Raw genomic sequence first — 26,949 nt, 5'->3', positions numbered from 1 at the left:
GGATAATTCAATGTAATTGCCCCATTTTGTTTTTCTCTGCCGTGTCTGGCCCCAATTGATACCTAGCATGTCGCTCTAAATTTGCTTAGATCGCCTTTTCAGGTTTTCAATCTAACCAGTTTTTTTTTTTTTTTTTTTTTTTTTTTTTGACCCTAATTTTTGCCTAGATTGCTCTTTCGAGTTTTCAACCTAGCGGGTCGCTCTAACTTTTGCCTAGATCGCCTTTTCGGGTTTTCAATCTAGCGAGCGTTTTTCTTGTGTTTTTTTTAGCCTAATTTTTGCCTAGATTGCTCTTTTGAGTTTTCAATCTAGTGAGTTGCTCTAACTTTTGCCTAGATCGCCCTTTTGGGTTTTCAATCTAGAGAGCCTCCTTTTTTTTGTTGTTGACCCTAATTTTTGCCTAGATTGCTCTTTCAAGTTTTCAATCTAGCGGGTCGCTATAACTTTTGCCTAGATTGCCCTTTCGAGTTTTTAATCTAGCGAGCCTTTTTTTTGTATAAATGAAAATTTGCATTTAACCTTTTCTCCTCAATGAGATTTAATTTGATCCAAACGGGTTTGGACCCATTCTGCTTCTTCTAATTTGGCTTCCGTCAATACTCTTAAAGATGGAATTTCAACCTCGATTGGAAGGACTGCTTCCATTCCATAAACTAAGGAAAATGGGGTTGCCCCAATTAATGATCCTCTTGATATTCTTGTTTGCTGCTCATGTAAAGCAAATGGAAGCATCTCATCCCAATCTTTGTATGTCACCACCATTTTCTGGATGATCCTCTTGATGTTCTTGTTTGCTATTTCAACTGCCCCGTTCATCTTTGGGCGATATGGGGAATAGTTATGATGCTGAATTTTGAAGTTAACACATAAATCTGTCATCATCTTGTTGTTCAAGTTGGTTCCATTGTCAGTAATGATTTTGTTTGGCACACCATAACGACAAATTAATTTCTTTTTGATAAGTTTGCAACCACATTTTGTGTCACATGGGCATATGAAGCGGCTTCAACCCATTTGGTGAAATAGTCAATAGCAACCAGAATGAAGCGATGTCCATTTGACACTTTCAGCTCAATAGGGCCAATAAAATCCATTCCCCACATTGAAAATGGCCAAGGTGGTGAGAAAACATTAAGAAAAGTTGGCAAAGCATTGATGTTATCAGCATACATCTAGTATTTAGAGCAATCATTTTCCATTTCCTCACAAGTCTGATTAACTGCACAATCAAAATTATTTGATGCAACACTAGCATTATCACTTTTGAGCGCATTTTTTGCATTCTTTAAAGTTAGAATAAGATTGAGTAAAAAGATTAAGGAGAAAGGAAGAGGTAAAAGGTGAAAGATGAGTGAATGTTTTTTTGAGATTAAGGAGAAAGGAAAGGGTAAGAGATGAAAGAAGAATGAATGCATTTTATTTAATATTTAAAAGGAAAAACATGAGCCCTTATTTAAAGAAATAAATCTTAAAGCCTTGGGCAGAGCAATAAGACTGACATTACAAGAAAATTACTTAAAATTTGAATTAAAAACCAACAGGCAGCTTGACAATCTCCTAATTGTTAAGTTCCACGTTCAGTGGACAAGCGTGAACCAGACTAGCATGTTCATTCTCGCAAGAGTCTTGCTCAACAATAGCTATTGAGTTTGGAAACTCAAACCCATCACACCAAAAGCTTTCTCACAGATCACTGAGAGGGACCCCATCTACTTTCCTCAATAGAATTAACTGTCGGCCCTCCATGACCTGGTAGAGGGTTATTCCCAATGTTAGGATTGTCCTCTTTAAAGTTTAACCACCCAGCCTTAGTCAAACTTTGTACCTTGGTTTTTAGTGCCCTGCAATTTTCAATGGAGTGACCAATAGCTCCCGCATGATAATCACATTTGGCATTAACGTCGTATCCCCTAGGATATGGTGGTTCTATGGGCTTCATCGGGCAACGTACTACTAGTGAATTTTGTAGTAGGAGAGGGAACAACTCAGTATAGGACATAGGGATAGGGTCAAACTCAATTGGTTTCCGATCTTGGGTATTTTGTGACCGCACATGGTTAGAATTTTGGTTCCATGGCTGGGTAGATTGAGGTGGTCGTGCGGTAGGTATTGTGGGTGAAGCTTGCAGAGCTTGATGGATAGGTTGTTGAGGATGTGATGAGACGGCAGTGATATTTGGGTAGACCATGTGAGGGGTATAAAAATAAGGAGGTTGGTCGTTAGGTGACCTAGGGGAGTTGAATGTCACTGCATTTGTATCTCCTTCTTTTTTTTTCCTGCACCATTTGAAAATTTTCTTAAACCAGCTATTTCAATAGAGTTAACCGCAATCTTCCCACTCCTCATGCCATTCTCAATCCTTTCCCCAATGATGACTATATCAGAGAAATTTGATAAAATATTCCCAATCATTTTATCATAGAACGGTGCTTGTAAAGTATCAATGAACAGGGCTACTGCTTCTCTATCAGACAAAGGAGGTTCCACTTGTGCTGCCACTTCTCTCCATCTCTGAGCATATTCCTTAAACGTTTCACCATCTTTTTTAGACATGTTACGTAGTTCAAACCTATCTGGAACCATGTCAAGATTATACTTATATTGTTTAAGGAAAGCATCAGCTAAATCCTTCCAGGAGCGGATATAGGCCCGTTCAAGATGCATATACCAATTTAAAGCTACCCCAGTTAAAGAATCCTGAAAACAATGAATAAGCAACTTATCATTGCGAGCATACGCTGCCATCTTTCTGCAGTACATGGTCATGTGATTCTTTGGACAACTTGTTCCTTTATATTTATCAAATTCAGGAACTTTGAACTTTGGGGGGAACTCTATGTCTGGAACCAAACAAAGATCGACAGCTTCACCAATATCATAGCTACCTCCTTCCACAACCTTTAGCCTCTCTTCTAGCATTTGTAACTTTTTGCTAGACTGAACATGCTCAATTCCTGAGGTTGGTTGATATCCCCCAGAAGTTTGGTGAGGATTCCCTTGGTTGGTGAAATTAGAATTTTGGGCTTGGTAGGGAACTTGATGTTTGTAAGAGGTGGCATTCATGGGTGGAACCTCATGTTGGGTTGGTGGCATTTGTTTAGGCGGCTGGTTCACCAATGGTTGGTGCTTATCCGGAGGATCCATGATTGTTGGAGGTGTGTAGTTGGGCGGAAGGCCATATTGTGGCCATTGGACCTCTAGAGGGTCAACATGTTGGTCGGGATTGTTAAGATGTAGAGTTAATGGTTGTGCTGGGGCTGGGGTAAAGCCAGGTGGATACGCAGGAGAGGTTGATGATTCTCCTCTAGCTACTGGAGGGGTCCCTTCCATGTTTTTCACTTGTATAGATTGCAACATCTCTATAATTTGGGCCATTTGTTCCTTCAGTTGATTGATATCATTTCTCATTTCTTCGTTGCGTTCCTCCATCTCATCCATGATCTTGGCCTGAGAGCGTGTTCTATAACGATGCCGAGGAAACACTTTATTTTTTTTGCTTTATTGCTTTCAAAATACAAAGTAAATTTTTATGAGTATAAAAGAAAAAAGAAGACACAAATTATTATTATTATTATTATTATTATTTATTATTATTATTATTATTATTTATTTATTTTTTTTGAAAATATTGGTTTTGTATTCAAATTAAAGAGTGATTCCCCATATCTTAACGCTAGAGGCAAAATCTCTTAGGTTATACAAGAGTTGACACTTATTTCAAGGGAGCATTCACTCCTCAATGGATAAGGTCATCTTACTAGCAATGCAGCAGTACGAACCACATTTTCAAACAAGGATCAATCATTTCAAGATCAAAATGTGATTAACAATCACTCAAGGGAGAATTCTCTCCTAATAAATGATGTCTAAAACAAGTTATCAAGTCAAATGTGCTATTATTTTAGCAGATCTTACCTACCCTTTGGAGATCATTTTTTTAGCACATTTATCCTAATACTCTTGCTTAACACTGATGCATTGCTCGTATGATTTTGAATCTCCTCCATATTGAATACTATCAATTATTTTAAGGTTTAAAAGAAAATAAGAAGAAAAAAAAAATGAGATGAGGATTTAATTAAATGAAAAGAAGAAAGAAAAAAAAAGAAAATAAAAATGAGATAAAGACTTAATTAAAATGTGACTTACTATGCCCCTAATATGCATGTATGCATGACTTTTTATCATTTATCCTTTATTTATTAAAAAATTTATTTTAGGCAAGAAAAACACCCTAAAAAATTGATATTGGATATAAATTTATGATGCATGAATGTATAACATTTTTTTTGTTAGTATGAACATATATCAAAAGAGGGATAGAGAGTAGTGCGAGGTAAGCCTAGGGTAGGAAATTTCTAAGGTTAACACCCTACTTTGGAAGGTCATTAAGTCCACCTATTAGTGCATGGTTTTGTGGGTGAATCTAAAAACTCCCCAAGGTTTATTGGTCCCCAGGTTGCCCTTATCATATAAATAAGGACCTAGCGCATGAATTAATCACAAGTAGGGAACATACCCTCTCAATATGATTAACCCATACTACTAGTAACAACCTGAGCGGTAACTCAACAACGGTCAAGTGAGCATCAAGCCCTCAATAACAGTCATCAAGCCACCTTCTCTTCTTAGGCTCGCACAGGCTCGGGTATAGAGCCCAAAGTGTGTGAGGTACAAGTGTTAATGGATGTGTAAGATAACAAACAAACATGCAAATAAAATAAACAAAACTCTAATTTAAACTTAAATCCAAACAAAGCATGCGTAGCAAACAGAAATAATAAAACAAATAAATACAACAAATAAATAAATAAATAAATAAAATAAAAAGAAAGGAAAAAAAATAATATTTATAAAGTCATAATTTTGCGCAATTAATTTAACAAGGCTTGACTCTCATAACTAGTCCCCAGTGGAGTCGCCATCTGTCGTAACCGGGATCACGACGGGATGACGCTAACATTTTTATATTCAAAGGGTTTTCCAATATTTTTCCCTTAAATTAAAATATTGGTGGCGGCTCCATTGAATATAAAAATGTTAGCGTCATCCCGTCGTGATCCCGGTTACGACAAGAACGTAGGGGCAACTTATTAGAGGATGATGGATAAAATATTCTACAAGCAGATCGATAGAAACGTTGAGGTCTATGTAGATGATATGGTGGTGAAATCAAATAATGTAAAGGAACATATCAAAGACTTAAAAGAAATATTCAATGAAATAAAAAAATACAAGATGAGACTCAACCCCGAGAAATGTGGTTTTAGTGTTTAAGGAGGAAAATCCCTTGTGTTTATGTTATCATCCAAAGGTATATAGGCAAACCCAGACAAGTGCCAAACAATATTAGATATGAGGAACCCAAAGAATATAAAGGAAGTACAACAATTGATCGGGAGACTCACATCGTTGTCCCAGTTTATTCCTAGGTTATTGGAAAGAACCAAACCAATACTGAAACTACTTAAAAAAATTAAGGAATTCTAGTGGACCGAAGAGTGTGAAGAAACATTTCAAACTCTAAAGGAAACCTTAGCCTCCCCTCTAATATTAACAAAGCCAGATATGAGCAAAGATCTCATTGTGTACTTATCAGTCTCTGACGAGGCCGTAAGTGCAGCTGTAGTTCAAGAAGAAGAGGGCAAACAACAACCAATATACTTTATAAGTCGAACCTTACACAATGCCGAAACCCGTTATCAATTGATTGAAAAGGCAGCATCAAGCCTGGTTTATGCAGGAAAGAGGTTGCATCAATATTTTCAAAGTCATAATATTGTTGTTAGGACATATTGCTCTATTTCTAAAATCCTAAAAAACTTGAGTTAGCAAGAAGAATGATGGCATGGGCAATATAACTATTAGAATTTTCCATTCGCTATGAACCATGAGGTCCAGTCAGGGCACAGGTCTTAGATGATTTTGTAAATGAATTACATCCAAAAGAGACAGTTGAATTGGTATGGTAGAGCCTTCATACAGATGGATCCTAAATAATCAAGGAAGTGGGGCTGATATCATATTAGAAAGACCGAATAAATGTTCAATCGAGCAATCCATTCGGTTCAATTTAAAACATCCAATAACTAGGTTGAGTACGAAGATTTGATAGTTGGCCTTCGGTTGGCCAAAGAAATGAATGTACAAAAGATTAAATATCACACCGACTCGAAATTAGTAGTAGATCAAATTAATGGACATTCCAAATTAAAAAAAAACCTACTGAGCTACTTTCATCTTTTTTAGAAAATTAAAGATAACTTTGAAGATGTACAAATCCAACACATACCTCGGAATGACAACGAGAGAGCAGACAGATTGGCCAGATTGGCTAGCAGTTGAAAACCCGAGCATTTGAACACTTTGCTCCAACAAGAACTACAAATTCCAAGTATAGAAACAAAGGTATGCTACCAAGTTGAGACCTCAGAAAAAGGATGGATCGAGGATATTTTGAACTATATGAACAAAGGCATATTACCATAAGATCCGTTGCACGCTAAGAAATTGAGAATAGGAGAATTTTATAGACGAGGATTTTCGTTACCCCTGCTCAAATGTTTGATGACCGAACAATCTAATTATGTGTTGAGAGAAGTACACGAAGGAATATATGGTTTTCACACGGGAGCGAGAATGACTGCAACAAAAATTTTAAGGGAAGGATATTTCTAGCCGACATTAAAGAAGGATTGTGAAGACTTTGTTAAAAAATGCAAACCATGTCAACAACATGGCAATATCATCAGAAAACCTGCTAAAGAGCTACACGGTATAAGCTCCCTATGGCCATTTGCTATGTGGGGAATGGACATCCTCAATCCATTCCTCATGACCAAAGGACAACTGAAATTCCTCATTGTAGCTGTTGATTTATTCACAAAATGGATAGAAGTAGAACCACTAACAACCATATCAGAACCAAACATCCAGAGGTTCACATGGAAAAATATATTAACACGATTTGGAATACCTTACGCTATAATCACTGATAACGGGCTTTATTTTACTAACAAAAGATTCAACAAATTTCTAATGAACTTAAACATCAAGCATAAAACCACCTCGGTAGAACACCCTCAATCAAACAGAAAAACAGAATTAGCTAACAAAGTCATACTATCAGAACTAAAAAAAAGATTGGGACTGGCAAAAGGAGCATGGGTAGAACAACTACCTAAAATTCTATGGGCATATAGATGTACTCCAAAATCTTCAATGAAAGAAGCACCTTTTAGACTCACTTTTGGGAATAATGAAATGATTCTGATAGAAATTGGAGAACCCTTGTACAGACGAGTTTATTTTCATGAAAAGGATAATTATAAGAAGATTTACAAATAGAAATTGACTTATTAGAAGAAGGGAGGGATAAAACCCTCATCAAAATTGAAGCATGCAAAAGAAGGATGATGATAAGATTTAACTTGGGAGTGAGACCTTGAGAATATCACAAAGGCGATTTAGTTTGGAGAAGCACATGGGAAGCAAGAAAGAATCCAAAATAAGGAAAGCTCTCGGCCAATTGGGATAAACCATATAGAATTAATGAAAACCTGAAAAATGGAGCATACAAGCTAGAAGAATTAAATGGAAACTTAATCCCAAGAACATGGAATACTACACACTTGAAAATGTATTACAATTGAAAAACCTTGGATTTTGGTGTACTCTTTTTCGTGCTTAGCTTTTTATCCGTAAAAGAATATGAAAAGGTTTTCGCTAAGTAAGGTTTTAAATGAGGCACCCCAATGAATAATAATACAAGAAGTTTTTCAGGTTTAACGAGCGCATAAACTCAAGACCCTCGATTAAGGACACACTCGGTCGAGTGCATAAAACAACACAAGATCCTCGGTCCAAGACACACTCAGTTGAGTGCATAAAATAACTCAAGACCCTCAGTCGAGGACACACTCGGCCGAGTGCGTAAAACAACACAAGACCCTCGGTCAAGTGCGTAAAACAACTTAAGATCCTCGGCTGAGGACACACTTAATCGAGCATGTAAAATAACTCAAGACCCTCGACCGAGAACACACTTGGTCGAGAACATAAAACAACTCAAAACCCTCGGCCAAGGACACACTTAGTCAAGCGCGTAAAATAACTCAAGACCCTCAACCGAGGACACACTCGGTTGATTACGTAAAACAACTCAAGACCCTTGGCCGAGGACACAGTCGGTCGAGCGAGTAAAAACAATTTAAGACCCTCGGCTGAGGACACACTCGGTCGAGTGCGTAAAACAACTCAAGACCTTGGCTGAGGACACACTTAGTCGAATGCTTAAAAAAAATAAGACTCAGTCATGGACACACTTGATCGAGCACGTAAAAAAAACCCTTGATCGAGGACACACTTAGTCAAGTGCATAAATAAAACAAAACCCTCAGTCGAGACACACTCGATCGAGTATACAAGCAATATCAAATTCTCGGTTGAAAATGCAAAGCAACGATCGAGTGTGATTTTAAACATATAAAATACTTCGATCAAAAACGAACTTGATCATGAATCTTTAAACAAATCAAAATACCTTAACTGAAGATATAGTCGGTTAAATACAAATTCAAGAATTTAAGACCCCTCGACCTAAGACCATTAACTAATTTTTTTTATTGTTTTTAAAGACGTCCCTTTGGCCTATTTGTTTTTAAAGCCCCTCGGCCTATTAAAGTTGTTTTTAAAGCCCCTCAACTTAGGTCCCTTAACTAAATCTTTCGAGGTTATAATATTATGACACCTCGGCCAAAAACCTTTGGACAAAACCTTTTGAAGTTATTATAGACTCTTTGGCCATGAAACTTTTACATTAAAGTTCACGACATAAAAACTTATTAGAAACTGTTCTTACATGAGATTTGTCAAGAGGGACGATCTGCTGAGCAAGATTGGTGAGCCTTCTTTGCTAGGTACGTCGGCTGCTCTAAGATGGGTGTGTTACCTGCAAAAGAGACTCCGATGCTAAAGTTAGTCTTTAGTAGTGTAATCTTCTCATATATTTAGTGCATGTACCTTGATGTGAATTAGGGTTTTCCTCTTAGGCGAGGGTAACGTTGATTTGGGCCTGAGATTAACCACAACCCGATAAATAGTGGGCGTTTGCTTTGGCAGATGTCATGTGGCATCTATCTGATGTAGTTTAGTGCTTTAGTGCGAAGCTCAAGCTCGGCTTCTCAACACGAATATTACACTAGCCCCTCAAGCTCTGAAGACCTCTAGTCGAAGAGTTGATACAGAGTTTGGTGGGGGGTCGTGACTCTTCGTCTCTGCATCTTGGGCGAAACACCATTTGTCATAAAGTGTTGCCTCGTTTCCCGAAACGCATGGGCAGATTGTAATGAAGGGTGGCGGCTTGTAATGATGGGATGCACCCTGTCATTATGAGCCTCATTTAATGCTCTGCGTCTTTTGTTGTTTCCCACTTTTTAAAACATTTGGTCTCTTTCTCCTTCGCGCATTTGCGTCTAATTCCATCCTTTACATATTTAGCTTCCTATTCGCGCGTAGCCTTTCCTTTACACATTTCTCTCTCTGTTCCCCTTCTCCGTTTTCATTCTCGATAACACCTTTACCATTCTTCGTCGTTGTCCTGTCTTTGTTCAAGGAGTACCATGTACTTCTTCTTCTCCGTTTTCCTCTTCCCTTTCTGCTAGTAGTGGTGTGAGTGATGGTTGGTGAAGGCTTTGTTCCTCCCAAGGCCGTTTCTGGGCAGGCCAAGGGGAAAAGCAAAGCAAAGGTGGTCATCGCTGACAGCGATCCTAAGAAAAAGATGGGGGGTAATAACCCTAAGGACTCGCACCCCGCCATCTCTGTCCCTCGGTACGAGTGGGTTAGAGGGGATGTTGGGGAGTTTGAGAGTGGGTTTAGGTCGTTCCTTGATGTGAATGTGGTGTGGAAATCGCTGAGGATCTGCAAGTTGACTATTTCTAAGCTTATCCGGGTTGAGCCCTGCCAACCTGGTGAGTGCGTGTACATGGCGGGTACTCTGAGTACCCCCTTCTTCTACATGTATCAGTACTTTTTTAGGGATCTTGGTGTGTGTTTACCATTCACTGAGTTCGAGTGTGCTTTCCTCAAATTTATCAATGTGGCTCCCTACCAATTGCACCCTAATAGTTGGGGTTTTTTGAGGGCTTTTCAAGTTCTGTGCTTAGCCTTGGGGATATGTGTGTCTTTGCCCATGTTTTTTTTACATTTTTATCAACTCAAATTAGGCAAGCCCCTGGGTTGGGTGTCTCTTAGTGGGAGTAAAGCTGGGGGGTTGTTCCAACTTTATTCCCAATCATATAAAAACTTCAAGAAGGAGTTCTTCCGTATCTGACCAGTCGAGGCCGACTCGCAGGTTGATAGAGTTTTCCACAATGAGGGAGAGCCAATGTTTCCTTTCTTCTGGTAGCAGAATCTGATCAAGTTTAATGGGTCGAGCAACCTTCAATTGTCAGATTCCGATAATGCTACCATTACCAATTTGGCCGCACTTCCACGCCCATTGGACAACATGCTTGTGCTTTCTCTTGCTAATTTGGCGAATGAGGAAAGGGGTTTCGAGAGTGAGTTCCTTGCCATTTTAATTATTAGATTCTCTGTGTCTTTGTTCACTTTCTGATGTGTTGCCCCATTTGTGTTTGCAGGTGTGATAAGGAAAAACAAATGGCGTGAGCTGAAAGCGAGCTACAACATTGAGGAGCTCGACCTGCCCGAGCCTGGTGAGGAGAAGGTTGCTCCTTTAGAGACTCGCCGCAAGAGGAAAAGGGGAGAGAAGGGGGTCGACGAGACCTTGGGCCCTCTCGTTCTTGAGGAAGTGACGTCAAGGGGGCTCGCGATAGAGGTCGCTCCGGAGAAATAGGTTTTTGCTTTGCCTTGCGATGTTCCTTTTGTGCGTTATATCAGTTTTGCAACTTAGAAGTTTTTACTTTGAATATCTCATAGGTGGGTTCGATGCGTTCCTCCTTTGAGGCTCGCGGGGTAGGTCCAAGTTCTGAGGTGCCGACATCGGCTCCTTCCGCTATTGCACCTCCTCCTTTAGGTGCTCCGAGAGCAAAATGCATCGTGCAACGCTTCGATGTTAGTCGGCCCATGGCAAGGCTGGATCATGTGAGTGTGTCACTGTCGTAACCCAAAAATTTCTGATCTCGCGACTAATGATTTAGACATCCTTTTAAAAGTCTCATCAATTAAGGAATGCCCGGACACCAGAATAATCCTTAATTAATGGTTTTGAAAAATGAGTTCATGGAGTCGCCACCAATGTTTTACTCAAAACATTGGAAAAAGAAAAGGTTTTTTAAAAGTCCAATAATGGCCTTGATAACCAGAATTGGGTTCGGGGGTCGGTTACGTATAGAGAAGGTACTAAGCACCCCTACAATGCCCTTAATTGGTACCCTATGATGAAGTTAGAATTATAAATGATAATAATAGAAATATTAAATCCCCTTTTATTAATAATTATTTACATATTTGAAATTTAAATTATGTACAATTAACCCTAAAATGTCTACATGATTATTTTTATTATAACAATATTAATTATAAATAAGAAATAAATAAATAAAAATCTCAATGAGCTCTATTGAATCTTCAAAATAGGAAGATTTTAGGTGCTTTGTGACAACCTTTCATACTACAATGCCCTCACAAAATCTCAAGAAATACAAAAGAGAGGGGGAGAGAGAAAAAGAGAGAAATTTCGTACTCTAAGGAGTATGGACGAAATTTTGGAGTCCGGAGAAATGAGCCCAAGCAGTCTATTTATAGACTTTAGACAAGGTCCAGAACGGCCCGTTCTAAAATCAGAACGGCCCGTTCTGGATATGGCCGTTACGTGCAAATTTTGTAACTGGAACGGCCTGTTCCAAAATTGGAACGGCCCGTTCCGGAGACAAGATTAACACGTCTATAGGTATACTGGAACGGCCCATTCCACATTAAGAAGTCAAGCCTTTTTTTGTTATCTGGAACATCCGGTTCCAATTTGGGAACGACCCGTTCCAAATGTAGTTTTAGCCTTATTTAAAGAGCCTGGAACGGCCCGTTCCAATTTTGGAACGGCCCATTCCAATTCTGGAATAGCCCGTTCCAGTTTTGGAACGGCCCGTTCCAATTTAGGGTTTTAGGCCCTTTTTGTAAATTGGAACGGCCCGTTCCGGGCTCCTACAACCAGCTTATGTGGGATTTTAACCTTCTGATGTCATGTCCTGTTATTTCCATGATTAAGAGCTCATTTCCTTGATAATAGAAGTCCATTTCTTCATTTGTATGCCCCCCGGACGAAATTGGGTGTCTACAGTCACCGGACGTGACATCACTGTGGAGTTCCAACATGATCATTGAGGTGTTTTTCAAGGAGGATCTGGTCTTTGTTGCTAACAAGGCGATGATAGAGAAGGTTGGTCCAGTTGAGGGCCTAGATTCTGCGGAGGTGTTTATGCAGAGGTCCATTGCCATAATGGACCATTGGAGGTGTAAGTGGCTGAGGCTTCAGGGCGAGCTTGAAAAGGCGAAGAAAAGTGAAGCTCAGCTTCAGGCCCTAAGGAGAGAGTTGTCAAAGACTCATAAGTCTTTGGAGGTTTCCTTGAAGGCCAACGAGGTGTACGCCACCCAGGTTGGTCACTTGCAAGAGGTTGCTAAATATGGCAAGGCCGAGGCGGAAGCTGCGCTGAGCTGGGTCCTATCGTTGGAGGAGGAGAACGCTGCATTGAAGGCTGATCTATGGGAGGCTTCTGAGAAGTGTCTTTGCGACGAGGTGCTTCTTTTCAAGAGGGAGGAGGAGATTGGCTCCCTGAAAATGGATCTCGATGTGATGGTCTCCGAAAAGAGAAATTTGGAGAAGAGGCTCGTCGAGACTGAGCGGGCCGTTGTGGTGGAGCTTCGTCGAGGCTTCGCTAAGGCAGTTCGGCAGACTAGGCTTCTAGCGGGAGAGGTTGACCTTTCTACCATGCATATTGATAAGGATGTGCGAGGTTGGCAATTGGTTAATGAAGATGACCTGTCCGAGAGTGCTAGCGAGGATACTGCTGCCTAAGCCCTTATTGTTGTTTGCATTTTTTTGTGATAGACTTAGTTTATTTTGCTCACTTTTTGTGTTGAACTCATGTGTTTCTTGAATGAATTTGCTATGTATATTGTTTTGTTCGTAGTTGCTTGAAAACGAACATCCAATTTTGAACTTTTGAGGTTCAAAATTGACCTTTTAATTTTCGTGTTAGGGCTCGTTTTTGACCATTAATATAATTTGTGCAAAGGTTCGAATTTGACCTTGACTTAACATAAATAGTGCCAACGTTTGAACTTGACCTTGGCTTAGTATAAATTGTGCCAAGGTTTGAATTCGATCTTGGCTTAGTATAAATCGTGCCAAGGTTCGAATTCGACCTTGGCTTAACATAAATCGTGCCAAGGTTCGAATTCAACCTTGGCTTAATATACATTTTGCCAAGGTTTGAATTTGACCATGGATTAATATAAATTGTGCCAAGGTTCGAATTTGACCTTGACTTAATGTGAATTGCGCTAAGGTTCAGATTCAACCTTGGCTTAGTATAGGTTAGACAGTGTGAGATTGAAAAAGTAAGAGAAAAGTGTGTCATTGTTATTGATGTTATGGGTGTGCTTTGTTAAAAACCCTCTCAGCCAAAACCCATTTTTCTATCTTTTGGGAAAAAAGACTGGGTAGGGAAAAGAGTGCAACGCCCTATTTTTACAACTTAGCTAAAATAGAATTTAAGGTGAGTAGCGTTCCATGTTCTCGAGATAGTTTTGCCGTTGAGCTCCTCTAGTTGGTATGCTGTATTTTCTAAGTCTTTAGTAACTCAGAATGGGCCATCCCAATTAGGTGCGAGCTTTTCTTCTGATGGGTCTCTTCTCACCTTACCTTGTAGTCGCCAGACGAGGTCTCCTGCTCGGAAGGCCCTCAGCCAGACCTTAGTGTTGTAGCGTCTAGAAGCACAGAGTTTGCATCCTTCTTCTTGAATCCGAGCCTCTTCTTTGAGTTCTTCAATTAGGTCGAGGTTGGTTGCTGTTTTGGAATGTTTTGCTCGCTGTCAAAGGCATGACATCGATGAGAAGTCTCGCCAACCTCAATTGGGATCATGGCGTCGGCTTCGTAGGTCAGCCTGTAAGGAGTTTCTTAAGTTGTTGAATGAGGGGTGCAATGATATGCCTAGAGAATGCAAGGGAGCTCGTCAACCCATTGTCCCTTGGTGCTCCCTAGTCACTTTTTGAGTTCTCTTAGGATGACCTTTTTTGCAGCTTTGGCTTGGTCGTTGGTTTGGAGATGTTCCACCATGGTGGGGAGGTGTTTGATGCCGAGCTCTCAGAGGAAGCTCTCAAAGCTTTGTGCGATGAATTGCCTGCCATTGTCGGTGATGAGGGAGTGCGGGATACCAAACCTGCAAATGATGTTCTTCCAGGTGAACTTTTGCACGTTCTCGGCGGTGATCTCAGCGAGTGGGCAGGCCTCGATCCACTTGGTGAAGTAGTCGATGGCGACGAGGAGGAATTTTAGTTGGCCTTTCGCAGGGGAAAATGGTCCGAGGATATCCATTTCCCACTGGGCAAAGGGCCATGGGGACGCCATTTGTGGAGGACTTTGGGTGGCTGTTGATGTGCGTTATCGAACTACTAACATTCTTTGCACTTTTGTACATAATCTTTGCAATATGACTTTAGCGTGGGCCAGTAATATCCAGCTTGGATCACCCTGGTCGCCATCGAACGTGCCCTGGAGTGCATACCGCATATTCCTCGATGGATCTCTTCGGTGACATAGGTGGCCTGAGACTTGGTTAGGCATTTTAGCAAGGGAGCTGAGATGCCTCGTTTGAAGAGTTCACCTGCAATGATTACAAATTTTGATGATCTTACCCTCATCTTCCTAGCTTTGTCTTTGTTTTCAGGCAGTATCCCTTCCTTTAGGTAGTTCCATATGTTAGTCATCCATTCCTTGTCTTGGATGTCATTGGTATGGACGACTTTGTCGTCTAGGCTGGGAGAATTGAGGGTCTTTTGGATGATGGTCCGATGATGTCTTGGGCACTTTGTGCTGGCGAGCTTGGACAGGAGGTCGGCCCTGACATTCTGCTCTTGGGGCACTTGATGTATGGTGAACTCCTCGAAGGATGAGACCCATTGGGACACTGCATGAAAGTACCTATGTAGTAGGGCGTCCTTTGTCTGGTAGGTCCCACTGAGCTGTTCTACCATGAGTTTTGAGTCACTATTGCAACTCACCCTTTGTAGTAGTGCTAGTAGTGCTTTGTATTCTGCTTGGTTGTTGGTGATCCTGAACCTAAATTTCAGAGATTGTTCTATGGTGACGTTGTTGGGCCCTTCCAAAATGATACCTGCACCACCACCTTTAGTTTTGGAAGATCCATCAACATGTAAAGTCCATACTGCTTTTCTTCTGCTAAGATTGGGGTGAGTTCGGCCACAAAATTTTGCTAGGCATTGGGCTTTCAAAGGGCCTCGATTTTCATATCAGATGCTGAACTCGGATAGTTCTACTGACCACGCAATCATGCGCCCTGCGAGTTTTGGCTTTCTCAGTATTTGCTTGATTGGGTAGTCCATTTTTACCACGACTTGGTGGCTTTGGAAATAGGGCCGAAGATGTCAGGCCAAGGTGACCAATGCTAAGGCCAACTTCTCAATCGTTTGGTACCTCTTCTCTGTGTCTTGGAGAACTCGGCTAATGTAGTATATAGGAGTTTGTTTATAGTCGCGCTCTTGTACCATCACCGCGTTGATTGCACTTTCACCGTATTCCAAGTACAAAAGCAGGCCAGAGTGATGATTTGGCCTCTGTAGGATTGCTGGGGTGGCGAGGAAATTTTTTGAAGCTTTTGAAAGCTTCTTCACATTGGTTAGTCCACTCAAAGTTCTTTGGCTTGCGTAATAGGGTAAAGATGGGTCCTTCTTTCTCCGCCAACCTGGGAATGAAGCGAGAAAGAGAGACTAACCTTTATGCCAAACGTTGGACGTCGTTGACATTGTGGGGGATATGCATCTGTATGATGGCCTTGCACTTTTCTAGGTTGGCTTCAATACCCCTATGGGTGATCATGAAGCCGAGGAACTTACCTCCCTGGACCCCGAAGATGCACTTTTCGGGGTTTAGGCACATGTTGTGTTTCTGTATCTGGTTGAATACCTTGGCTTGGTTAGCAACATGGTCGTCGACCGATGTGGTTTTCATGACCATGTCGTCTACGTAGACTTTCACGTTTCATTCGATCTGTTGGTGGAAAATCTTGTCCATCAGCCTTTGATAAGTAGCTTATGCATTTTTGAGGCCTAAAGGCATCACGCGGTAGCAAAAGTTGGCATGATCGGTGATGAAAGTCGTGTGCTCCTCGTCTGGTGGGTAAATCATGATTTGATTGTATCTAGAGTATGCATCTAGAAAGCTTAGAAGGGCGTGATCGGATGCCCCATCGACCAACCTATCAATGCTTGGTAGGGGGTAGCTTTGTTCAAGTCGGTGTAGTCGACATACATACGCCACTTCCCTGAGTTCTTTTTGACGAGCACTACATTGGCTAGCCACGTAGTGTATCGGACTTCTCGGATGAATCCTGCTCCCATTAACATTTTTGTCTCAGCTATGATAACTTATCTTTCTTCGCCAACCTTTGGTTTTCTCTGAGGCACTGGTTTCGCCTCTTTATGGATTGCCAATCTGTGACAGATGAGGTTATGGTCTATACCTGGCATGTCAGCAATGGACCATGCGAATAGGTTAGTGTTTTTGTAGATCTCGGCCTCGAGTTGTTTTCACAACTCCGGGTTCAGATGTCGGCTTATTTTGGTGCATTGGCCGGGGTTTTCCGATTTGAAGATCAACAAGCTCATCAATTGGGCTTGGTCGGTTGTCATGGGACTCCGACCTCGGATCCAGGTCAATAAGGTCGGCTTGAGTGATATGAGCGATAGTGGGGGAATCACCTCGACGTTGCTCCTCTGCTGGTGATGATGCTTTTAGACTTTCAGCATAGCATTGCCGAGCTATTCTTTGGTTTGTCTTGACTAAGATTATTTGGCCGTTACCTCCTGGGAATTTCATCGTCAAATGCGGGGTGGACACCACAGCTCCGAGTTGGTTTAAAGTTGGCCTTCCTATGATGATGTTGTATGACGTGTTGGCATCGACGAGGAGGTATTTGACCATGGTTCTTCTAGAGCTAGGAGGTGTCTCAAAGGTTGTCAATAGCTCTATGTATCCCCGAGTGTGGACTCGTTCTCCTGCAAAATCGACTAGGGGTTCCGTGTGAGGTTGAATGAAAGAATGAGGGATGTCTAAACTTAGGAATGTCGGCTAGTATAGGACATCTGCCGAGCTTCCTTGGTCGATTAGTTTCTTGTGGACCTCCTAGTTAGCTACCTCCACCGCAATGACTATGGGATCGTCCTGGTTTGGGCAGATGCCAGCATAGTCATCATCCGTGAATGTGATGGGTGACGTGTTGCGATGCGGGGACAAGGTGTCCTGTGGAAATTATTGATGCTTCGCAAGTCTCTCTTGCGCGCTGAGCTACTGAAGCCTCCCCTGCGAAGCCACCTACACTGGTATTGATGACTCCACGCAAGGAAGTCATTATTGTATCATGACTTACCTCAGCCTGCATTGCTCTGCCGATATTTTGCTGGGATCTGGAGGGTTGGTCTGCTTGAGCGCTGGAGCCCCGGCCTCGTCCTCGTCCTCGTCCATGTCCATGGTAGCTTCCCTTGTGAGATTATTGCTGTTGGACGTATTGTCCGAGGTGCCCTCCTTGGATGAGTTCCTCGATGCGGTCCTTGAGTGTGTGACATTCTTCGGTTGTGTGGCCATAGTTTCTATGGTGTCGGCAGTGTTTGGATTTATTCGCGCTACTCGGGCTATGTCTGGGTGGTGGCAGGGTAACTAGGTCAGTTTTACTGGCCTCTTCCAGTATGTGTACTCGGGGTGTGTTCAAGGGGATGTAGAAGTCGTATTTCCCACCTTTGTTCGGCTTAGTCTTTTTGAATTGACTGTCGTTGGAGACTCTCATCTTATCTTTATGGTCGTTGTCTTGCTTCCCTTGTGATTTCCCACGTACTTGGTCATGGAACGGCGTGTGCTCTTCCATCTAGATGTACCTGACAGCTCGGGCACGGAGTTCGTCCATGTCAGGGGGAGGTCATCGACAAAGGCTGTCGATGAAGGGACCTGGCTTGAGTGCCATGAGCATTGCATGTAGGGCGATCTCGGGGTTTAGATTGTGGATCTTGATGGCAATGTTGGCGAATTGCTCCATGAATTTGCACAGCGACTCATCGTCACCTTGCCTGAGGTTGTCTAAGGCGACTGAGGTGATGTGGTGGGGTCGGCTTGTTGCGTATTGTGCCGTAAATTGCCTAACCAAGGCTTTAAAGTTGCTGATTGACCCTGGTGGTAGTTGGGTATACCAAGCGAGTGTCGATCCTTTTAGTGAAGTCGGGAAGACCCGGCACAAGATGGCATCATCATTGGTGTAAAGGTTCAGCTGGGTGACATAGAGATCTATGTGCTCATTGGGATCAATGGACTCGTCATATCAATCGATGTTCAGGGGTTTCCAGCCGAAGGGAAGAGGTGTCTCCATAATGCTGTCCATGAAGGGGTGGCAACGAACATTGGCTCATTGTGACGGAGCCAAGGTTGGTGCATTGCTGACCTCCTGATCCGATCTTTGCGTTGGCACATGTGATCGATGTGTCACTGATTGGTGAGTGGTTGTCCTCGGCGCTGTTGGTGGTGGAAAGACCGATTGGTGCTCCTCCTCGTGTTGGTTGCTTGGTTGAGGAGGTACATGTGGGGGCTGTTGATGGAGTTGAGCACGAATGCGCTCGTTCTCAACCCGTAGCGCCGCCAGGTCAACCTCGTGGCGTGTATGCATATTTTCCAGGTCGACTGTGTTCCGCTGCTGCATCTGTTTGACCTGTTCGATCGGTCGTCGTAGGGTTGTTTCTCCTTCCATCCTGGGTGCTTGCTCTGCTTCGTTCGTTGCTCTTCTACTATGGCTTCGAGTGAAAACCATATGCGTGGCCGAGAGACTTCTTGATCGGCCCCACGGTGGGCGCCAAATGTTCTTACTTGAGATCTATTGAGAGGGACGATCTGCTGAGCAAGATTGGTGAGCCTTCTTTGCTGGGTACGTCGACTGCTCCGAGATGGGGGTGGTACCTGCAAAAGAGACTCTGATGCTAAAATTAATCTTTGATAGTGTAATCGTCTCATATATATAGTGCACGCACCTTGATGTGAATTAGGGTTTTCCTCTTAAGCAAGGGTAACGTTGATTTGGGTCTGAGATTAACCAAGGCCCAATAGATAATGGACCTTTGCTCTGGCCGATGTCATGTGGTGTCTATCCGATGTCGTTTAGTGCTTTAGTGCCAAGCTCAAACTCGGCTTCTTGACGCGGATAGTACATAAACAATGATTGCTAAGTTCTATATTAAACCCCTCTACCAAAACCATAATCTTTATATTTTATATTGAAATCGGTTTTTATGTTAAAGACCCCTCCTCCAAAGGCTTCAATGAAGTTATGTTTTTTAATATTAAGACCCGTGGCTAAATATATATATATATATATATATATATATATATATATATATATATATATATATATATATAAAGATTATATTAACCCCTCGGCCAAAAACTTGATTGAAATTACGGCTTTAATATTCAGACCATTATGACAATGATAAACTTAGTTGAATGTATAACTTCTTAAAAAACTAGCAAATACATGATTTTAAAAATAATACTCATACCTGTATAATATTCGTAGCAAAAGAACAATAAAGTTGAATATTCATAATATTGCCGAATTACATGAAGACAAACAACACAAAAACAAAATACAAAACATAATATAAAGGCTTAAGGGTCTACGTCATTCACAAGAGCAGCATCCTGGGGAACAACATCCTCGGCATCTTGGCTCGAAAGAGGAGGAGTGAAGGCTTCTTCAACAGTGGCATCGTCTAGAATGTCATCTAAGCTAATAAATCGTCCGTTGTAAAAGTCCTTTCCGAGGTCAAATTCAAAATCTGAGGGGACATTGAGAAAACGAATAGCTTGGCGAACGACATAATTGAAACCTTCCTCGTGCTCATTTAAAATCCTATCCTCGGCATTGACCTTATAAGCTTCAAAATCGGTAACAACCTTGTTTTGATTAGTGGTCACTTCTTCTATTTGACGGTGAAAATCCTCCACCAGCTTAGCGTTGGACTCTTCAACTGCTTTCAGTTTCTCCTGAAAGTTACTCACCAAACCAACAAGCCTGTCGCAATCGACCCTAATCTTCTCAACCTAAGAGGCAAGTTATTTATTTTTATTAAGGGCCGAGGCTAATGTCGTTTTTGAATCCTTCAAACTAGTACGAAGCTTATAGGTCTTCGTGATTGACTCCATGAAGAGTTTGTGCTATACACATAGGCCGACCCATTAATTTGTTAGAAAATAAATTTAGTAGAACACAAAAAAATATTTAGATTTTCCAATAAGACCACTATCAACAACACCATGAATATTATAAAATTAAAACAGAGTAATTAGTAACAACTAATTAAACACAAAGAACAAATTAGAATATTAAATAATAGGTTTAGAGTAACTTGAGTTGAAGCACGCAGAACGCTATCCTTAGAGAGAAAATGGCCCCACTGCACTGGTAATTTATAGTCTTATAGTGCGCTCATCTCCCAAGATATGTCAACCCGTTAGACCGTTCTAGTGCAGCGAAAGATCCCCGAACCAAAGAACACCGCTCCAAAATTATAATTTTGTAGTAGAAATAATATTGAGGGAGAGAGATCAAATGACCTTGCTGTGTATTTTTGTTTTTCACGTACCAGGGTCTGTATATATAAGCACGATATATTTTTAGATAAAGGATGTGCCCCCTGTTTTGCAAGTTTTTTCGGTAACAAAAGGTGTACATTGTGTGGGGATGTGCACTAGCTTTTTGGTAACAGTAAAAGTGTACGTGGTGCACTTTACTAACTAATCAAAACTGCAGGCTTGGTCAAAGTGAAGAAGGCCATAACAATATTTTTTTGGTTTTTTGCAAATTACAAATATTAAATAAAACAAAGATTAATTAAATTAAATATTTAAATTAAATTTTAAATTATAAGAAAATTTTTTAACAATCCCCCACTAATTTAAAATTTAAATATGCAAAAAGAATGATATATATATATATATATATATATATATATATATATATATATAAACTTAAATATTTTAATAAAGCATGATATATTATATTTTCAGTACAAGGAACCTTCCGGGTTTGAGCCTTATACCTAGTGTATATGAACTTCCATTTGAGAGAATATGGAGACATAATTGTCTTGAGCCATATCCCTTTAACCAGTTTTTAGAACATAACACGTATAATAAAGGTGTTCATTTGAGTTCTAACCAGTGGAGCGCATTACGGCCTTGTGCATGTATCTTATTTCGTGAGTGTCATTTAAAGATTGTCCATATATCTCACAGTAGCGGCCCCACCACCACACTTACTAGGTGAAACCTTCCAAGGGTGGTCTGTGACACCCAGTCCATTAAAAGGTATTTTTAATTTTAACACAATAAATATAAATATTTGAATACCTCAACCTTATTATTGTCATAGTTTACTTTAGAGTACACCTCGCCATAGGAATGGAACATGCAATAATTTTGCAATTTACAATGGTGTACTTAGTTAACAAACAATTTTGTTATTACCCATTGAACTCCATTTATGAGATCTCCATTTATGTGGAGACCGGTATCCATTGTTGCAACTAGTTGATGGACTTTAGTCTCATTCCCCTCGACGATTCAAGTACTTGTTGACGCGTCAACCCTTTTGTGAGTGGATCCGTAAGATTATTTTTAGACCTGATAAAATCAACAGAAATAACACCATGAGTGTCGCAACCCGAAAATTACCGATCTCGCGACATATGGTTTAGACATCCTTTTAAAAGTCTCATTAATTAAGGAATGTCCAGACACGAGACTAATTCTTAATTAATGGTTTTGAAAATAGGTTCATGGAGTCGCCACCAATATTTTACTCAAAACATTGGAAAAAAGAAAAGGTTTTTAAAGATCCAACTATGGCCTTGATAACCAGAATTGGGTTCGGGGGTCAGTTACGTGTAGGGAAGGTATTAAGCACCCCTACAACGCCCTCAGTCGGTTCCCTATGATGAAGTTAACATGATAAGAATTAATAAATTAAATATTGAATCCCCTTTATTAATATTTATTTACATGCTTAAATATAAATTAAACGATTAACCCTAAAATATCTACATTATGATGTTTATTATAACAAAAAAAGAGATAAAGATGAGAAATAAAAAGAAGAGAAGAAGATTGACTGAAATACCTCCTGAACGAGCTTTATTGAATCTTCCAATATGGAGAAGGTTCTTTGTGGCGACCTTTCACACTATAGTATGACTCACAGCTCTCAAGAAATACAATAGGAGGTTGAGAGAATATAGAGATGCAACACAAATCTCAAGAAATACAATAGAAGGGAGAGAGATAGAGAATTTTCGTGCTCAAATGAGTCTTATTCAAAATTTCTCTGGCTGCCCTGAGAACCGTGCCCAAGGCTTCTATTTATAAGAATCAAAAGGGGGCCAAACGGCCCATTCTAGTTTTGGAACGGCTCGTTCTGGGCTAGTCTGTTGTGGGTAAAATAAGAACCTAGAACGACCCGTTCCAAAAGTGGAACGACCCGTTCTAGGTTCAAATTTTACTTACGCAAAGCTGTTCTAGAATGGTCCATTCCAACCAAGGGGAATGGTCCGTTCCAGTTTTAGAACGGCCCGTTCTGGGCAAGTTTGTTATAGGTAAAATAAGAACCTTGAACGGCCCATTCCTAAAGTGGAACAGTCCATTCTGGGTTCTAATCTTGCTTATAACAACCTGTTTTGGAACGGCCTGTTCCATTTTGGGAACAACCCTTTCCGGTCTTGGAACAACCCGTTCTGGCCTATCAGAACTAGCTTTTTTAGGCTTTAGGTCTTCTGATGTCATGTTTCCATGCTTCGGGAGCTCCTTTCTTTCATAACGGAGGTCCATTTCCTTGTTTGTGTGCCCCCAGATGAAATTGGGTGTCTACAGCTGCCCCTCTTTACTTGTCCTTTGGAGTAGCTATGTGTTGCTTTTCCAAAGGAAAGTAAAGACGTAGACATTTCGTCCGGGTCTCCTCCTCGCACTACTACAAAAACATTATTTAACATCGCCATATTTACATCGGTTCTAGTAGAACCGATGTAAATCATAAACACGGTGGCAAACTTGTAAATAAATAAAAAAATATAAGTATATTTACATCGGTTTTACTTATAATCGATGTAAAAATAAAATATGGGAGTTGTTCTACATTGGTTTTACTTATAACCGATGTAGAAATAAGACCCTAAGTGCGCTCATCAACAACGTAAATCCAGCTGCCTCCTCCCACTCCCAATCCCTCTCCCCCATCTACCAAACCCTAAACCTCATGCTCTCCTCCAGCCTCGCCCCCAACGCCGTCACCGTCGACATTGCCATCCGCTCCCTCTCCTCCGGCTACGCCTTCATCGACGAGATGCGCCGCGACTTTGCCCTCAAGCCCGACCTCGTCACCTACACCATCCTCATCGACAACGTCTGCAACTCCAAGAACCTCCGAGAGGCCACGCGGCTCGTCGCCATCCTCCACCGCGAGGGCTTCAAGCGTGGTGGAGGACCGGCCCCTCCCGCTACCGCAAGATGCAGGACCGTCTCGTTGAGGTTTCCAAGGAGACAACCACTGGTGTTAAGAGGCTCTACCAGATGCAGGCTAATGGCACTCTTCTCTTCCCCGCTATTAACGTCAATGACTCTGTCACCAAGAGTAAGGTTTTTCCTTTTCTCCAGATCTGTTACTTTTTACTTCCTTAAATCATGCCTCCGCTTTAGATCTCTCCTCTTTTTGAATCTGGTAACTGTTTGACCAATGTCCTCAAAGAATGTTCACCTCGGCACAAAACCCTACGCAGCAATAGGACTTGCTTTTCTCTCTCTCCATAAACCTCTCTCTCTACGCCCTCCTCCCTCCCCCTCCCCCTCCTCCTCGCGCCGCTCCTTCTGCGCCGCCGCTCTCCGCACCTCCCATAACACAGTCCAACACTTCTGCAAGAAGCTTAGGGTTTCCCAAATCAAAGAAGGCAATGGCGTCGACATGCTCGGCCGCGACCTCGTCGTGCAGGGCTGGGTTCGCACGCTTCGCCTTCAGAGCAGCGTCACCTTCATCGAGGCAATTCTTTACTCTTATTTCCCTTCTGAATAGCATCCTTATGGATTTCTACTTGCATTTTAATTGAGTGCTTTGTTGATTGTGTGTAGATTAACGATGGTTCTTGCCTTTTCCAACATGCAATGCGTGTTGAACTCTGAGGTTGAAGGTTACGATCAGGTATGCTTGCTTTTTGTAATGAGTTGTTTGTGGCTTTTGTTGCTCTCTCTGTTGAAGTTGTGGAGGTTCTTATTAGGTAGAATCTAGATTGGTTACCACTGGTACCTCCGTGCGGGTGCAAGGAGTTGTGGTGAAGAGTCAAGGATCCAAGCAGAAAGTGGAATTGAAGGTCAACAAAATTGTACTGGATAGTTCTTCTTCGTTCTTAACAAAACACTGTTTTTGTTCTCTTTTATCAGAGTAAGGAGTAAATGCACTTTTTATGCTGTCAAAAATTGTTGTGTATGATAATTTTGTCGATTTATATAATAATTATCTTAAGAGTCATACATGACATGATTTATGATTGGTTGGATAGTGATTTAAACTATTTTAACATATCATCAATGCTTTCTTCGTTAATTTCTTCAAGAGTTGAACCTTTTTCCTCTGTTTTTAATTTCTTCATGGACGTGTCAGTGTCACAGACGAAGACTGAGTCTTAAGGGAGTGGTTCACTTTTCTTTATGGAAAGCTACTATATCATTTTCCATACATGCATCTATTGTTTTTTTCTTGTACAGTGCGATATTCATTTTCATCACTCATGTAAACCAACCACTATTAATTGATGCTAAGCTATGAAACACCACTTTTTTGTTTTTTTTTGTTTTTTAACAATTACATGGCTAAAATCTGGATCAACTATTAGGTTCAAAAACAAACTTTATAATATTATCTTTAATTAATACTTTTTTATATCAAATCTTTAACTAATACGGAACTTAAATCCTTTTGGATCTATTCCTTCACACGGATTGGCTTGTAGCCACGTTGGCTGGGACTTTTGCAGAAGCACCTTTTATCAATATTAATCCCAATGAAAGTTTCTTGGTAATCCTCCACTCTAGCGGCGAGTTTTGAAAGTATTTTGAGAGATCTAATTAGTTATGAGAGTTTGCTCGAATGTGTGATTTTGTTGCAAATCTTAAAATAGAACTATTAGACATTAATCATGATTTATCTTCACTGGTCTTAAATCATCAAATAACATTACTTGTGCTCATGGAACAGCTTTACAGGTTGCAATGACTTGATCTCTTAATATCGTGTTCTATTTTTTTTATTTAAATATTTACTAATCTTTTAGTCTAGAAACTGCATTGGTTGCTTTTTTTTTTTGCTTGCTTCCTTTGTTTAGCATAAAAGAAAAATGCATTTTGTTCCTTTATTTAGTGCTTTCAACTTCTCCATCTATTATTCACAAAGTGTTTCACGAGGCAACTACTAATTTTTTTGTCTATCATTAGGTGTGAGACAGAGAAATTGTTCACAACACTAGCAAACTATTATGATAATGATGTAAGTCTCCTTATTCAACATATGCTTTGTAAGATATTTTCTCATTGCAATTATATAGTGGGAATTAGAAAGCAATTATATTTGACCATTTATTACAAGTTTCATTGTATTTTGTAACTCTTTGCGAATGTATGTGATCCTTATTTTTCATTTAGGTATTCTTGGTTAATATGATAAAATGCTACAGTTTTATACCCTTGACGTGAAATACTAATTTCGTGGTGAGCATAGTTGAAATTTTCACATCATCTCATATGATGAAATAGAAGGCAAAATATAATTTTTAATTGTATTTGTTAAACTAAATATTTTCCTTACATAATTCTTTAGGTTGTCAGTCTCATATATGTTGAATCCTCTTCTTATAAAATTGTATTGTATAGCCCTCCACTTCTACTTTTTTATTTTATATTTTTTACCCAGATTAATCCTGATTCTACTAAAGGATACAAGTCACGTGGCATGGCATGAGCAATGCTTGGTCAATGGGAAGAAGCTGTAAAGGATCTTTAATTGGTTTCAAAGGGAAGAACAATCGTCTTCTAGTAGAAATCTTAGAGGCATGCTTTGTGGGTTTCTTGGTGGCATGCTTTGTGACTTTCCAGGGGTTCTAATGTTTGGTTCCATTCTTTTTCTATTCTAGTTAGTTTGTAATTTTTCCCATTTGAGGACTTATTTGACGTGTGCCAAAACTTGAATGTTCATAAGCTCGTAACTTAATCAAAATCATAATGCCATGTACTTGTCTTTTTATGGTTAATTTTGGATTTAAATTCTTAATATTCAGTAATAATTGTTGCATAAATTGTATAGTTTCCACGATGTAAATAAAGAAACTAATGATATATTAGATGAATTAATTAATAATGATGGAAACATGGTTTTATATAATAAAAAAGCATAAAAAGCCTGCTATCACATTGCTATCACAGAGATTAAAGCCTGCTAAAAGTAATTTTGATAAAAAAAATTTACTTCAACCACGTTACCGGTTATCAATTTGTGTAATATTTCTCAACATTTTACATCGGGTGATAAAATACCCGATGTAGTTTTTCTCACTTTTTACAACGGTTCAAGAACCGATGTAAAATATCTTATTCATTTTACGTCATTTGCAACTACATCGATT

General features: G+C 40.4%; 4 protein-coding genes across 4 annotated transcripts; 1 reads left to right on the top strand and 3 right to left on the bottom strand.

Moving 5' to 3' along the window:
- Nucleotides 1–528: 528 nt before the first annotated feature.
- Nucleotides 529–1,172, bottom strand: LOC145952302 (uncharacterized). Its single transcript, XM_083064642.1, has 2 exons — nt 987–1,172; nt 529–846 (listed from the first exon to the last, which is right to left on the bottom strand). Exons 1-2 carry the CDS (start codon nt 1,170–1,172, stop codon nt 529–531), a joined length of 504 nt encoding a protein of 167 aa, XP_082920768.1.
- A 13,459-nt stretch (nt 1,173–14,631) lies between these two features.
- LOC145952301 (uncharacterized) lies at nt 14,632–15,582 on the bottom strand. The gene is made up of 2 exons (XM_083064641.1): nt 15,521–15,582; nt 14,632–15,418 (listed from the first exon to the last, which is right to left on the bottom strand). Exons 1-2 carry the CDS (start codon nt 15,580–15,582, stop codon nt 14,632–14,634), a joined length of 849 nt encoding a protein of 282 aa, XP_082920767.1.
- A 42-nt stretch (nt 15,583–15,624) lies between these two features.
- On the bottom strand, nt 15,625–16,213 carry LOC145952300 (uncharacterized). The gene is made up of 2 exons (XM_083064640.1): nt 16,093–16,213; nt 15,625–15,941 (listed from the first exon to the last, which is right to left on the bottom strand). The coding sequence occupies exons 1-2, from the start codon at nt 16,211–16,213 to the stop codon at nt 15,625–15,627; spliced, it is 438 nt and encodes a 145-aa protein (XP_082920766.1).
- Nucleotides 16,214–23,963: 7,750 nt separating this feature from the next.
- Nucleotides 23,964–26,577, top strand: LOC114915172 (uncharacterized). Its single transcript, XM_083065706.1, has 5 exons — nt 23,964–24,317; nt 24,407–24,476; nt 24,553–24,716; nt 25,766–25,817; nt 26,241–26,577. Exons 1-5 carry the CDS (start codon nt 24,232–24,234, stop codon nt 26,286–26,288), a joined length of 420 nt encoding a protein of 139 aa, XP_082921832.1. The 5' UTR covers nt 23,964–24,231; the 3' UTR covers nt 26,289–26,577.
- Nucleotides 26,578–26,949: the final 372 nt, after the last annotated feature.

Source organism: Cajanus cajan, chromosome 10 (assembly GCF_000230855.2).
Source record: "Cajanus cajan strain Asha chromosome 10, NIPB_CcT2T_4, whole genome shotgun sequence".
Taxonomy (NCBI): Eukaryota; Viridiplantae; Streptophyta; class Magnoliopsida; order Fabales; family Fabaceae; genus Cajanus; species Cajanus cajan.
Note: the sequence above shows the minus strand (reverse complement) of the source record. Positions and strands in the feature narration are given on the sequence as shown.

Coding starts and splice junctions, on each gene's coding strand:
- LOC145952302 (XM_083064642.1), bottom strand. CDS start 1,172: ATGTATGCTGATAACATCAATGCTTTGCCAACTTTTCTTAATGTTTTC. Junction 847..986: donor AAGCCGCTTCATATGCCCAT/GTGACACAAAAT, acceptor TTCAAAATTCAG/CATCATAACTATTCCCCATA.
- LOC145952301 (XM_083064641.1), bottom strand. CDS start 15,582: ATGGACTACCCAATCAAGCAAATACTGAGAAAGCCAAAACTCGCAGGG. Junction 15,419..15,520: donor GCAGGGCGCATGATTGCGTG/GTCAGTAGAACT, acceptor CCCCAATCTTAG/CAGAAGAAAAGCAGTATGGA.
- LOC145952300 (XM_083064640.1), bottom strand. CDS start 16,213: ATGGTCATGAAAACCACATCGGTCGACGACCATGTTGCTAACCAAGCC. Junction 15,942..16,092: donor CATCTTCGGGGTCCAGGGAG/GTAAGTTCCTCG, acceptor CTTCATTCCCAG/GTTGGCGGAGAAAGAAGGAC.
- LOC114915172 (XM_083065706.1), top strand. CDS start 24,232: ATGGCGTCGACATGCTCGGCCGCGACCTCGTCGTGCAGGGCTGGGTTC. Junction 24,477..24,552: donor AGGTTGAAGGTTACGATCAG/GTATGCTTGCTT, acceptor GGTTCTTATTAG/GTAGAATCTAGATTGGTTAC. Junction 24,717..25,765: donor TTTTGTTCTCTTTTATCAGA/GTAAGGAGTAAA, acceptor GTCTATCATTAG/GTGTGAGACAGAGAAATTGT.